Consider the following 14,652-nt stretch of genomic DNA (forward strand, 5'->3'; position numbering starts at 1 on the left):
TCAAGAGCAGCAGAAAGCCACGGCCTGTCTCAGTTCGTGTCAGCTAGAGACGGGAAGCTGCCGACGGGATTTGACTCACACAGCCTCCTGATATTTTCTGCCTAATCTGTTCATTAGGATTAACCTATATTGTAGTTCAAGCATTACAGCGCTTAGAAATATTTCTTTGATCTCTACTCAAGGGAACTTGAGCTCTTCACTGTGTTTATTTTCTGCACTGAGGGAGTTTCAGCATTACTGACAAGATTTACTCCTGAAATAGTTCGTGACAGATTCCACTTGGACATTGGTGTGAAATGTGGGCACTTTATTTCAGTTTTCATTGAACATTTCTATGTAGCAAATGCACTTTAATGGTAATCGTTACATTGTTTGTTTGAAAAAGGTACATAATTTGTGACGGTTTAAGTTCAATGACAAATACAGAAAAAAAGCAACAGGACAAGCGACTACTGTCAGATTGTTCCACTACATCAATCTAAGTCTAGTAGCTGTGATGGCTACCAACGGCCATCCACAGCCTTAATGGGGACATTAATCAATGCTAAGCATTGCACAATACAGTGTCTTCACTAGCAATGCAAAAACATTCAATACAGTAGCATCAAATGTATGCTATGAAAAGTAAACGATAAGTAAGTCTCATGTAGGCAGCAAAGAAAAGCACACAGTGTTCACATGGGTTCAAATGCATGGAGACAATCATCAATGCTGGTTCAAAAGATGTGATGCATCAAACACTAAAAACTCCTTAATAGCACTAAATGCAGAGAGCAGTATGAGCTGTGCCAAAACAACACAATTAAAATATTTTTTTTCCGCTGGTTAAAAGGTTTCCTTCATGTCGAGCCTCAATTATTCACAACATCATGAACAGTAAAATATTTTCACACAGATGACCTAAGTTGCAAATACGCTGCAAACTTTGTCGCTTCATGAGAAATGTACCACTTGCTGGACCTCACGAGGTCTGACATGCGCTATCAGTACTTTATGTATTTGATAAGAAAGAGGTTTGAAGCAAACGGATTCAGAGTCGTGCGTGCATGTGCGTGAAAACAAGCGACGCAGACATGGGGATGGTTCACAGTCATTTCACAATGTGAGTACTAAAGTGAGTTCTGTTACATATGTGTATGTACAAAGACAGTGAGTGTGTGTCTGTATTCCTGTGGCTTTTTCTTTTACACAATTGCCACTCTGTTTTCAAGTGTGAATAAATAATAACGTATGCTATTCAAACAAACCATGAATCCACCCCACTGTAAGGCTTGTTCAGCTGAAAACATGCTCAAAATTTCCACCGATTTTCTGCCATAGTACACATCAGCCGACCAAAATACTACATCAACAAGGCAGCAGAGCACCTCGGGCAAAAAAAGTGGATTTTTCACCCACAGAAAGCCCTGGGACTCTGAGGTTTGCTTGAATGGCACAACCCTATTATTTATTTTTTTGCTGCAGCAGGTGAGGCCAACTCCTGATCCCAGGTTGGTTAAGCCAGTTTCTGGGCAGTCTCCGTCTCCTGCTGGGTGACCTTCTCCTCAGACATGATGGTCATCCATGGTGATACTGACCGGGTGATGGTCTGCTTGGCTATGTTGTAGTGGTTGATGAGAGTGAAGAGGCGCCCGCGGCCCCCAGGGCCCTGAGGGGGGAAGTTGCCATACATCCCAGCCGGCATGCAGCGACCTTGCTGCTCCAAAGAGGGAAGGGAACAAGATTAAATATACCGAGAGACAAGAGACAATGTGAAATGAGAAACACAAGGTGATGAAATTATGACTCAGGAAAGTGCAATTGAATTCTGAGAAACAAAGAAAGGGAGTGAAATATATTGCTTTAAATGAAAACAGACCAGAGAGTATTAACATTGGAAACTGAGTCACCGACTTTACAGAAAAGCTTTGCGACTTTCACTGGACCAAGCAACAACCTTAAAAATTAAATGAAAACTGCAGCTTCTCCAACAACTCCTGTTAAAATGCCAAACTTTAAAGCAGAAATAAACGTATTTACAGCCTGGTTAAAAAAAAAATATGTATAGTCTCTATAGCTAATTTCACAGACTGTGATAACTGTGTGTTTAAAATCATATTTGAAATATATATATATATATATATATATATATATATATAGGCGGGCCTTCAAGTATACATTATTAAGGGCATGGACACTTTAACATGCCAGCTGCTAGCTGTCAGCAACCAGGCTTCATTGCACACACCTCAACTCCACCCACGCTCCTCCCTCACCCATTTTGACTCAGGCACTACCAATATGGTGACAGCCAGAGCCACCACTCTGGGCTTCATGATAGAATGCTGTAAGGATAACGTGTTTTTCAAGGCTGGACTGAAAGTCAGCATCGCCCTGATTCCCTCAGCAAAAAGCCCATGGGATTTTTGAATTGGATTTTTGATTACTGCTGGAACTAATGTCCCTGGCAAACACAAGTTTATGATACCTTTGTTACATTTTGTTCAGCAAGATAGTCTCTATGATTTTTCAGAATGTGATTGAGATCACCAGAGGTACGAAACTAACGTCAGGCTATAAACTACACTGCGGTTGCGTGTCTTTAACCTTAGCCTAGGATCAAACAAATTTTCTGCTAAAATTCTACTGTACCGAAACGGCATCAGGAATGGAAAAGAGTCAGGAAAATCCATAATAACCCAATGACGACTATTACACAGCAATATTTATTTAAAGTTTCCTAATGTTAGCTGGCATAAGCCCAGGAGCCTGTATGATCAGAGTGTACTGAACTAAGCAACGGTGTGTTTTATTGCTAATTATTTAAACTTTTGTTTTCCATTAGATGACCTTTTCTTATCATGAATGTTACATAGTCTTGCTTTAAAGGTGCTATTTGTCAGACAAATTTGATGCCCAACACGTCAAATATTCACTCATTTGGATTGTAAGACAGGTCGGCCACCATCCCAAAGTGTCAAATAGGACCTTCAAGTTCATTTAAAAGGACCCCAAATGCTGATAAAGTGCGGCAACAGTGAAAAAACTGAAGACCTTCATATTAAAATGCTGCTCTCACATAGTAAATTGTCCCATTACAGATCATGTCCACAAACAGAAAAACAAGTGTCAGAGATATTCAGAGGGAAGATTTTGCAAATGCAGAACTTCACTGCAACAGATTGTCATATTAACACCATAATGGTGTCTGGCTGCCTGCTGGTTCATCTTTATGGCACAATTATTGTATAATAAGCCTCATTTATATGGGCTATCAAGTGTTTTGCAGACTGAAGACTGTTGGTTAACCGTGGTACAATGAAATCATCATTTCATCAACACATCAGTGTCAGGCGGGCTCACGAAGGACGATGCCCATGAGTGTGTTTACCGTGTAAACGAAGCTGTCGGGGCACGGCTGCTCGTACTGGTACACCTTGTAGACAACCAGGAACACCACACACACCAGGAAGGCCAGGGCACAGATCACCAGCAGGGTCACCTAGAGGAGACACCAGCAGCACAACACCTGTGTCACACCTCTGTGAAAAGGACACCAAAAAGTCTACGCAACCTTTAAGAGTGGAAACAGGATGAAATTGTTTGTGTGACTATTTCAGGTTGAACAGAAGGCTGATGTATATACAAATCCGTGGATGTATGTGTCAGTGACGAACAGCCGGTCAGGGCTTATAGGATGTTCTGCGTACAGTAACTCGGCAGGAGAATGGCTTGTGTGACCATCTGCACAGCCCAGCTCTCACCTCCCAGGGGAGTTATGTAACTGCTTCTGGTGTTTCTAGGAAGTGTGGGGGGGGGCAAGGTGTGTGGGGTGGGGGGGGGGGGGGGGGGGGGGGGAATCGCCTCATTACAGCCGCTGAAGATGCTGAGCCCCAAGGTGTGCTCCAGTTATTTGCATCAGTCGATAGGAATGGTTGCGACAGAGAGGCCGTCACATACTTCAGAACCGGTGAAATCCTGACGCAAACATTGATTTTTTTTGGCGCTGACAGAATACAGAAAAAGGATCTCCCTGGAAAAGGGAGCCAGGTGCCTGCCGTGCATGCCAGTGCTTTTTGTACTGCTTTGGCACAGCTCAGATTGGGTGACAGCGCGCGTCAATGGGAATAAAACGATATTCCTTTGGTGTGTCTGTACGGATCCCGGAGCAGACGGCGCAACACAAACACAGCCAAGCAACAGGAGATCATGAAAGAGACTATCTGCGATGAAAAGGGGGGGCTGCCTGCAGCGTTTCAAAGCAGCGCTGTGTGTTCTCTGAGACGGTGTTGTGCCTCCTCGCCTCTCAGATGTTTGAGAACTAAAGCTCCACTACTGAAGGGGGAACCTGACGCACCTCACGGAGAAAAAGGCTTCATCTGTTGATCCTGAGCGTGGAGTGAGAGCCTCTCACAAGTCTGCACGCAGAGCAAATTTTAGTTTTATGAATATTAAAGTAGGCCAGGGTTGTGTTTTGATTATTTTTTTTCCCCTCCACGTGAGCAGATGCGTTGGTCATTACGCACGACGCGAACGGTTAAACGCATCTGGTGGCCGAGGAGGAGGGGAGGAGGGGTTTGTTGAGAAAGATGCCCGCGTTTGGAGGCCATCGCCATGGCAGCGGCTGAATTAATTAGGGTTTCAGGGGCGGGGCTAAGTGAATCACTGTGCGTTACGTCTCCATGTGTAAGCCCGGCAAGATGACAGGCCGACACGGGAGGAAACGAGTAGAGAAAGGGTGGCCTGGACGTATAGAGGCTGAGGGGCAACACTGGGATTGGTATTTGGTGACACATGTCACGAGCTGCGGGGAGACAGCTTGCCCGATCTCTCGGCATATGCATGTGTGTGTGTGTGTGTGTGTGTGTGTGTAGGAGTGTGGGAGATGCCGGGGATGGAGATGGAGATGAAGCGCACGGGCGACGGCAGCAGCGACGCTCTCCTTACTTTGAGTCGCTCGGAGACGCCTTCAATGATGCTTATCGAGAACTCTGCGATTTTGGGAGATCGTGGCTTCCCCTTCTTGCTCTCACCGTCATAGTCTGCCTTTGTCTTCACCACCACCTGGCAGAAAGAGAGAAAAAACACATGAGACACACACACACAGACACACACATACATGCACAGTACATGAAAGAGGAACAAATCAGCTTTAGAGAGGACAGAAGCGGGATGGTTTTTTGTATTGTTGTTGTTTTTTTTACAAGGAGAGATAATAGATCTGGAACATGAACGTTGTTAACCCCAAAGCAATTAGTTCTCCTTTGTTTTCACATGCGTAATTGGACTAATTGTAATGATAGAGCCACAGAAATAAAAGACAAAGGCCCCCCCGGCTCTGAATGATATCTTACCTTATCTGGTGGAGGGAACTGCAGCTGACTGGCATCTAATGGTGTGATGAGGGGGATGGTGTCAAATCCGTCCTCGGAGACCACCTTCCCGTTATTTTTCTCGCTGAAATTATTCCCCAGTTTAACCATTTTTCCCCTGCGCGACAGATCCACCAACCTGAGGGGGGGTAAACACGCTCATTACCGCTCAACGGGAGGCATTTAACGAGCAATCTCAACATCCAAGGAAATCACAAGTGCTTCATTCAATTCAAATCGGATTTTTTTTTTTTCTGTGTAGAATTACGTGGGGTCTTTTATCCCCCCCACACATGCAAACAGGGAAAAAAATGATGTGCATGAGGCGCTTTGTGGGCCACGAGAAAGCCTGTTATCCACAAAAGCGCAGGAGAGGACACGCGAGGCATCGACATAATGGGACTGATGCATCACCGTGACGGCGAAAAGAAAATAGGATTCACCGCATCCAAACACTTACCAGTAGCGTTTTCCAAAGCGCGTATTTCTCCCGATGTGCTGGCTTCAGAGCTCCGACGCTGATATATGGCTTTTTAGGTGTGACGCAGCCGATTTGCGGAGAGCTGGTGCACAATATGGCCAGCTGGGTCTGCGCGCCGCGTTACCTCCGAGCTGGATGCTGCTGCTGGCGTCTGGCTGCACTGCAAGTGATGTAACATCCTCATCACATCCATCCATTCACATCTGATCAGTGGCAGGGACCCAGGAGCCGGAGCCCGGTGCCAGCTAGGATTCAGTGAAACAACAGGGTGAACATGATGTTTCTCATTGTCTCCATTGACGCGGCTTTGCATTCATTATGGCTGTTAAGGCAGATTCAGAGGAAGATAAACTAATGCAAACTCATGGAAAATTAAAGATCTTCTAGAGATGAGTGTTTGGAGTGATTTCAAAGTTTTTTTTTTGTTTTTTTTTTTAAATATTGATTTACTCTGTATTGGTGGCAGCTGCCTGATGATGATACTTAAGCTTTTGGATCTTAGATGGGAGCGATGAACCAGCACAGAATTACCGACTGAATCTGCAGCTCCAGGCAAATGTCTGGGGCCACGGAAATGTGGGGAAAGGGGCCCCTGATGGCCCCTCATATTGGCACATTTTTCAATGACTAATATAAATCAAACCTCCCATAAAGGCACTATATCGTGCACTGCACCGCTGCTGCCTCAAAATGCTTTATGTGTTGACAATCAATGGCTTTATAATGTGGGCTCTCTATAATGTCAGTTATTAATATTATTCAATAATTCATAATGTTATTTATAGTTTTAAAGAATATACATGTGAACATTACAAACGGAAGAAAAAGTTTTCGATCTCATTAATTTGTTGTTGGCATCAGATTATCTAAGGGTGATGAAGGCTGGCTGGAGAAGGCCCGCTGCTGGGAATCTTTGCTTTGGGCACCAACAGACCAAGAATCACCACAGGGCAGGTTTTGCAGTTGTATTGATTTGGTTCACCTTGAGAGCTCTATAGTGTTTTCTGTTTAAAAACCCACTGCACACTGATCAGCACCAAACAGTAGGCGTATGGGGCACAGGTTAGCAACTAGCTTTTGAATTTAGCATCAGAAGGATGCAACTGGATATTTTATGATCATTGGGCCAAATTGTGATTGTTTCTCAACTCTTATCAAGTGTTTTTTTTGTGTCTTAACCTAACAACCTAACAAGGGCATAAGCACAGTGTTTAGTTAAAATCTGAAACAAAGACAAACATGTAGTTTCAGCATATCCACCACGTATGAACATTTAACGGTAAACGTAGCAATGCAAGACATCCATGCATTTTGCAGAAATGTAACATGCCAACATTCATCTGGTGAGTGTCCTGGAGTTCATGTTGCAGACGTGTGTATTTACATGCTAACATGCTGTCTTTCACTCTGAATGCTGAGACGGGTGGGGGGAACAAGGCCAAGAGTAATCCATGCCCCTCCACCAACCAGGGGCTGAGCAGACCTATAGCAGCGCATCTGCTGCCAGTGCTCAGGTTGTACCTGACTGCCCATCCACACCTAACACCCAAAAGAGGCTGGACAGTACGAGTGCAGCCACTGGCCCAAACCCTGAGCCAGTGAACAAGAGTCATTAGCAGAGGCAAAACACTCTCACTGGGTGAGAACCACAATGTTTACAGAGGGAGTTAAAGTTCCTTAAACAATGGCTTCAAACCCAGTATTCTTCTCCAACACCACTTGTCCATGATTAAATGAGCAACAAACTTTTAGAAAGACAGTAACCAAACAACTCACCATCTGTCACCAGATTCAGATCCAAAAACTGAATAATAACTATGAGCACTACTTCTTCCTGCAAACACATCACACTGAATTTAAATTTAATGTCCTATCATCTGTAATTCAAATGTTTTTGTTTTTTTTCAAATGCATTTTGTAAATGTATGAGTGCAGCTTCGCTCTGATCAATGTATTTATTCTTTACTAACAATGTGTGTAACATCACTGATCTGGTCAGGTGCCGGGTGTTTTTTAGTATATGAGCCCGCATGGGCCATTTTTATGTGTTGTTCTGTTTCCTCCTATGTGTGATTGTTGTGCACATATTTAATCTGAGGAGGGCAGAGCATGTCCTCCCAGAGCCTTCAGGTCAGTAGGCTCATTCTCTTTATCTTTGCCAAGTGCAGCTGAGTATGCCCTCTGTCTGTCAGCATGCAGTGAAGAATCTGACCCCGGACAACCAGACAGTAATCCAACCACTGATCCCACCCACATCAAATCAGTGTGGAGAGCTCAAGGGAAAAATGCAGAACAGAAATCTTTCGAGTGAAATAACCAAAACTGTTCTGACTTTGTCAGAAAATAGTGTGTTCATGATCAAATCGCTCACACAATGTTTTCAGGGCCTTCAAGTGACAGGAGATCACCATATTCATTGGTTCTGTAGTGATCAGCTGTTCTCTTTTCACTGAATTAACAATGACTTTGTAGATTAGACGCTTAGATGTTTGTATTGGTATATTCCTCATAGTCGGTCATACAGCTTCTCGTGGATCAGATGTGGTCCAAAGCCATCTGAAAAAGAAAAGACATCATCTCATCAGCCACTGAGGCTGTGCCAATAAAACTTAAAAAATGCTGGGATCCATTAGGATAATAGAATATCTAATTATCCTTCACTAATCATCTTGAATTATTAACAACGCATCTCCCAGGATACCGTACATTATCCTCCACCTTTTGATTTTACAAGCCCTTTATGACTCCTCTTCATGATGTACCTAGAGATGGTGAAATGAAGCCATGTCTGTGCATACTTCCCTGTAGCTTGTTGCCAGGCTACAGTGTGAATGAAAGGGGGTTAGGAGAGGATGCATAAATGATCATGTCCAGCTTGTTAATCCGCGGTGAAAAAGGAGGCAGCAGCAGAGGGAAAATGACAGCGATCTCATCACACTTTGAGATAGCAACCACAGCTCTTCTGTGAACTCGGCCTGGTGGCAACATGACAACTACAGCGCCTCTGTGTGATGCTGCTCGCTGCTGGGTTGTCTGATGATGAGTGTGGGATGAGTCTACAGTACAAAGTTATTAGCTATCAGATTTTTCCCCCGCAGCCTGAGAGGTGAAGTCACTATGTTTCCTGAGAGGAAATATAGTGTGGGGAGGAAGTGAGTGTGTACACTGACACAGACTGATAGCTCAGCATTGCAATTTATTCCTTTAGATGTGAAGAAACGCCGGGGCTGAATGGAGCAAAGGATCAGTGTTTAAATACAGACTGATACACTTTGGTTTCATTGTGCAGAATTTTTAAATAGCGACATCATAAATGAGTCAAAATGTTGCCAGAAATAACCAAACTCATGGATGTCTTCTGCTTTATTTGTTATATGAGATCATCATTAATGATAAAAAGAGACCCTTTAAGAAGTTTACATAAATATTATTATTATGTCTCTGCCCCAACAACATCGGCGTTAGGGATGCACATTTTAAGGAATTTCTTTAATCGATAGCCAGCTGCTTTAACAGGGGATTATCGATTAATCATTAATAATATGTGAAATATATCAGATGTTCTTCCACCAGAAAATTGTTGTAACCACTGACTTGATCTATTTTTGGTGCAAAAGCAGAGTATGCTACATAAAAGAACAGATAAAGTCAACGTAGAGTTTCTTGCATGATAAACTAAACAACACAACATAATTACATTTTGATAGCAGAGCTATATCAATTTGCATATGATGTCTTTTTGTAGTTTTTAAATTACAAGTTACTTGTATTTTGATTAAATACATTTTCTTGTACCAGTCTTCTATATTTATGTGAATTTATTTGAAAAGCAAGATTCTGTAATTCCTGTGAACGCGATAGCTCTGGAACACCTTTAGGGAATTTCTTCAGATTTGGCACAAATTTGGTTGTCATGGGTCAAAGGTCAAGATCCCTGTGACCTCACAAAACACATTGTTTACCATTACTCATCAATTCATATGATACGAATATCTAGCAGGATAAGATTATGAAGTTATGTCATTTTATATCCAGAAGGTCAAATGTCAATTTCTGCAATAAAATGGTCTGCCCATTATTCAACACCATCGCTCAGGAACAGCGACTTGACTGGATGCACTGAGGTACAAAACCATGAGGCCGTAATTCTAGTTTTTCACATGATATAGAGCAGTCAGTCAGTCAGTCATCAGTGCATGATCCAAAATATAATCTCAGCAGGCCACTGTTGATGCTGTTTCTTATTTAAATCACCTACCTATGTTATTTGAAAAAATGTGTCTTCTAGTCTTAAAGCATATGTTAAAATAATACAGACAAGTCATAACAGACTTTGCGGTGGCATTAGCAGGCACTTGTGTATCTGGGCCCCCTGCTGCAGTTGCCTTCTCAGTAAAACCCACTAGAGGGGGACACCTGCTCACTTATTAACTCATTGCTGTCTGTGTAATGCGTGACATTATAATTCTTGTCTAAGTGTGTTATTATTTCCATCACTTTGACTGCCGAAATTGTGAATTTATGATACCAAACTCCTTTTTCTAAACACTCTACAAAAAGGCAGCACAGCAGTGACAAATTGATTCAAACAACTGAACAGATGTTTCTCTTTTTCTTTACTTTAAACAGCACCGTTTGTCTCATTGTCAGTGGGATTTATTGTGAGTAATTACCAAAATGAGTTGAGAGATCAGTAAAGATGCCAGTGGGAAAAAGATCTTTTACTCAAGTCGAAATACCATTACCACAGTGTAGAAAAACTGTTACATATAAAAGTCCTGCATTCAAGAGAAGTACAAAAGTATTACCATCAAAATATAATTAAGTGTGAAGTCTAATCTTAATTTTTAATGCTGGATTATAATTTATCCATTAAATATATTTTCTATCAGCCTATTAATCAAAATTAGCAAAGCAATAAGTCACCAGTTGTCAAACAAAGCAACCAGAGTAAAACCTACAACACTTTGAATTGAACACTGAATTGTAGTGGAGCAAAGTTGCGGAAAAGGGAAAAACGAGTACTTGTGAATTGTAAATGTTACTTCAGTGCAGTATGTGAGTAATTGTACTTAGTTACTTTCCACTACTGAAAGGATGAAAGTGTTTTTGTAGATCTCAGCTTCTAAGTTGATTTATACTAGTTTGAATCTAGATGATATGACTGTGCCATGCTGCATGTAGTCTTGAAAGTCTGTTATGATGCTAAATGCTGGTTGAAATATTAAATATGAAGTAAAACAAAGTAAGTGTCCAAAATAAACTCAACTGTATGCATGGAAATGATAAAAATAGCAGCTGAAAATGTCTTTACATGGAACTTACACAGTTTAAAGTGTGACTGCACGTTACGTAGCACTGCAAACTGCTGTGTCTTTAAAACCCACTCTGTTCTTGGCTCTTTGCCCAGAGAGTTCATTTCCCATTTCCCATCCAGCCACATGGACTAAGCTCCGCCACGCAGAGAGAACAAGTATTTTCACTCAGAGAGCGGCACCTCCAACAGCAGCCTGAGCTCAGACTCCCTTCAGGACCATCTGTTACTGACCACGGACTTTTACATCCAGTTTGTTGTGAAGGACACAGACCTCCCAGCTGACCTGTCACGGCCCATCAGCTCTCAGAGAAGCCGAGGTATGATTTACGCTCTGAAACTCTTGGTGTGACAGCCAGTCTGCCTGTCAGGTGCCCCGTTATTCATTCAGTGCTGTGAGTACAGTATGTTTGCTCTAGTTAACTGTGTGCGTGGTCTGGTATTGATCTGCTGACTTTTGGACTGTTGTCAGATGACTCATTGAATGTGCTGTGTCTGGTTTAAAAAGTCCTGCTGCCATGTGGGAGCTATTGTCTTTTGCATGAACACAAAAGCCTCTTTTCACGAATCTATAATTCCTGTCGCTGGTCAACACAGCAGCTTCTGGTGGGTGTGATTTACAGAGCTGTGTCCTCATTAATGCTGTTTTTATGAAGACAGACAGGTTACTGAAAGTTTGCCCACATGAGATTTTTCCCCTTGAGAAAGAATTAGTCACAAAGAATGGAAAGAACCTTGGCAAGAACAATAAGGTTAGGACTGAAAGTATGATCTGTTCAAGTTCTCACAGCAGGCAGCAGTGACCGGGCTGTATAAACAGGATGCAAGTCTGCACACACACACACACACACACACACACACACACACACACACACACACACACACACATACTCACACACTCAACTTGCTCTGGTTGAATGAATAGGCAGGGGCACCGGCACCACCATCAGCGCCAGGCGAGATGTTTTCCTATAAACTGAACGGTTTGTTGTTGTGGATTGCTTGCACAGAGACTGCATCATGTGAGCGATTGTGCTGCTGAGGTTTCTGGGGGTTTTTCTGGGAAGATGAGGTCACAGGGAGACACACCCAGAGGCTCCGAGCAGGAAGGGCCGGGGGTGGAAGACGCTCAGCGTCAGCTCTGACTGAGTCACTTGAAGACATAGTTTTGTTGGAATTTCCATTCAGTTGTGGTATTTCTGTGGTATTAATATTGAGACGCATGGCATGGCATGCATGGGAAGGGCCATTTCCCCCTCAGATACACAAACAGAACTCTAACGCGGCTCTGTTACATAACAGCTTTATTTTTACACAAAAGATGACTTCTTCTTTCCAAATAGTGCAATCCAACTTACCAATAAAAAGGGTATTTTGAAAGCGGGTGCTTCATTAAGTAAAAAACATAAATCACGCTGGAATGTGGTCGGAATGAGGAACATTTCCTCTCAGCCAAATATCAAGATGGATGACCTGTGAACTTCCAGAAGCATTTAAACCCCCACTTCCTGGCTTCTCCTCCCTCACACGAGCACACACATTCAACAAGTGCTTTTCTGTGCTGGGATCTCCTTTGACGGCCCGCCTAGGATCACAAACGAGTTTTAAAGCAGTGTAAGCTGTTGCACACTGCAAAAAATTTAAATCTTTCCCAGTATATTTGTCTAATTTCTAGTCAAAATATCTCATGACACCTTAATGGTTAACTCACATTAAAGTGTGTTTACAGGTCTTGGGGAGTACTGCTCTATATATGAAATAAGTAAAGCCTTTTTTGGCTCCAGAGGAAGCTGCATATGGTCTGATAAATTGCCGCCAGTGAAGTCACTCAGCAGCGAAGTTGCACTGTGGGTAATTTAAGTGCAAAGCTTTGAAAAGCAGTCCTCTTCCTGCATTGCACACCATAACACTGTTGGACTCACCATAAACAGTTTAAAAACAAATGATCTAAACCGATAAAGCAGAACAAGAGATATCACCTCAAAATGTGTTGCCTACATTACCCACAATGCAATTAAGCCACTGAGTGACATCACTGGAGGCATTTTATCAGAATATGTGCAGTGTCCTATGGAGCCACAAAAGGGTTTATAGTACTATTTTTCACATATACTATCCCCCAAACCTGTAAACACACTTGGGTGTGCGAAATAGGTGGACTTATCCTTTAATATAAGACACAGTCACCTAGAAGGAAGCACTTCAGTGAGATACAGGACACTGTTTTTTAGACCATTTTCAGTTGTTCCACAGGCTGATTTTTTTTTTACTTACTACAAGCCATTATTATTATTGTTATGAACAGAGCCTGTGTGCTCTGCTCTGATTTATAGAGGCCCGCTCACCGGTGTGGACGGACGTGGCTGGGAGGGCCGACTGAGCCGGAAGTAAAGAAGGGGAGGGCTGGGGAAGTTGAGTCAACACAGGACTGTTTCTCAGACTTGTGTCGCTTCTGGTCTCGTGCCTCTCAATGGAATGACAGACAAAGACTGAGATTGCAATAACACAGAGTTACAGACGCAGGCAGGCAGGCAGGCAGGAAGACACACATGGACTGGATAAAGTGAAATGAAAGTGAGTTGAGTCTGGCTCAGAAGGGTTATTTTCTGCTTCTGTCTCAAATCTCGATCCAAGAGTGAGGAAACAAGTGTTACAGAAACAGACTTCAAAAATATAATTATTGTTCCAAAGAGAAACTTGACTGGAATGTAACTGTGCTTTAGTTCAATTTTGAGGTACTACTTGCATTTTCTGCTTCTCTATACTTCCCTTCTTCTTCGTCTAACAGGCAAACACTTTACGTTTTACCCCAAAACATCTATTTCTTAGGTACTAGTTACTTTGCAGATTGCATTTGAATATTTCAGATTGCATATTTTTAAACATTTATGTTTTTTATTGGCAATTGGATAAAAAAAAAAACAACAGAATATTGATAGTCTACAGTACACACATTTGCATTTTTGCTGATAAGTACATTTTATATTGCATACTTTAAGACTCAAGTCTTTACTCAAGTACTATTCATAGTACAAGTATGATTTTTGGGTACATTTACAACACTGGAAACTACATTTACTTAATTAATGTACATTTTTGATGTATTTTACTTGAGCATTTCTATTTCAGACAACTTTCTACGTCTGCTCCTCTACATTGTCCTCTTTATTGCACTACAATTGTCATCTTTAGTTACTAATTACAAAAATTAGAAGTATTAAGTTTACATAGAAAACCTATTATGAGTTTGTAAAATGATATATCAAGAGGACTGAACAACACACTACCTATATAAAGTACGGTAGTTAAAATTGACTCCGTCTCGACGAGCTACAACATAGATAGTAATGTAATTGTAATAGTAATCAGGTCATAGAGTAAATGATATGGTAGCATTATGGTCACAGAGGCCATTCTGTCGCCTTCAACATTTACTTTTTACAGTTTAAGTATTTCATTGCTCATTCTTTTGCCTCAGTTACATTTTGAATACAGGACTTTAACCT

At 42.0% G+C, this 14,652-nt stretch overlaps 2 protein-coding genes across 2 annotated transcripts in view; one reads left to right on the forward strand and one right to left on the reverse strand.

Moving 5' to 3' along the window:
• Positions 1–292: 292 nt before the first annotated feature.
• On the reverse strand, positions 293–6,124 carry LOC115583571 (neuronal vesicle trafficking-associated protein 1). The gene is made up of 5 exons (XM_030420548.1): positions 5,812–6,124; positions 5,334–5,490; positions 4,927–5,043; positions 3,371–3,481; positions 293–1,696 (listed from the first exon to the last, which is right to left on the reverse strand). Exons 2-5 carry the CDS (start codon positions 5,460–5,462, stop codon positions 1,496–1,498), a joined length of 558 nt encoding a protein of 185 aa, XP_030276408.1. The 5' UTR covers positions 5,463–5,490; positions 5,812–6,124; the 3' UTR covers positions 293–1,495.
• Positions 6,125–11,293: 5,169 nt separating this feature from the next.
• Positions 11,294–14,652, forward strand: part of tacc1 (transforming, acidic coiled-coil containing protein 1) — a 35,916-nt gene continuing 32,557 nt past the window's right edge. The window contains exon 1 of the mRNA XM_030419630.1: positions 11,294–11,466. The gene's annotated coding sequence lies outside the window, so the exon portion shown is untranslated. The remainder of the gene's footprint in view (positions 11,467–14,652) is intronic.

The sequence above is a fragment of the Sparus aurata genome, chromosome 6 (genome assembly GCF_900880675.1).
Source record: "Sparus aurata chromosome 6, fSpaAur1.1, whole genome shotgun sequence".
In the NCBI taxonomy this organism is placed as follows: Eukaryota; Metazoa; Chordata; class Actinopteri; order Spariformes; family Sparidae; genus Sparus; species Sparus aurata.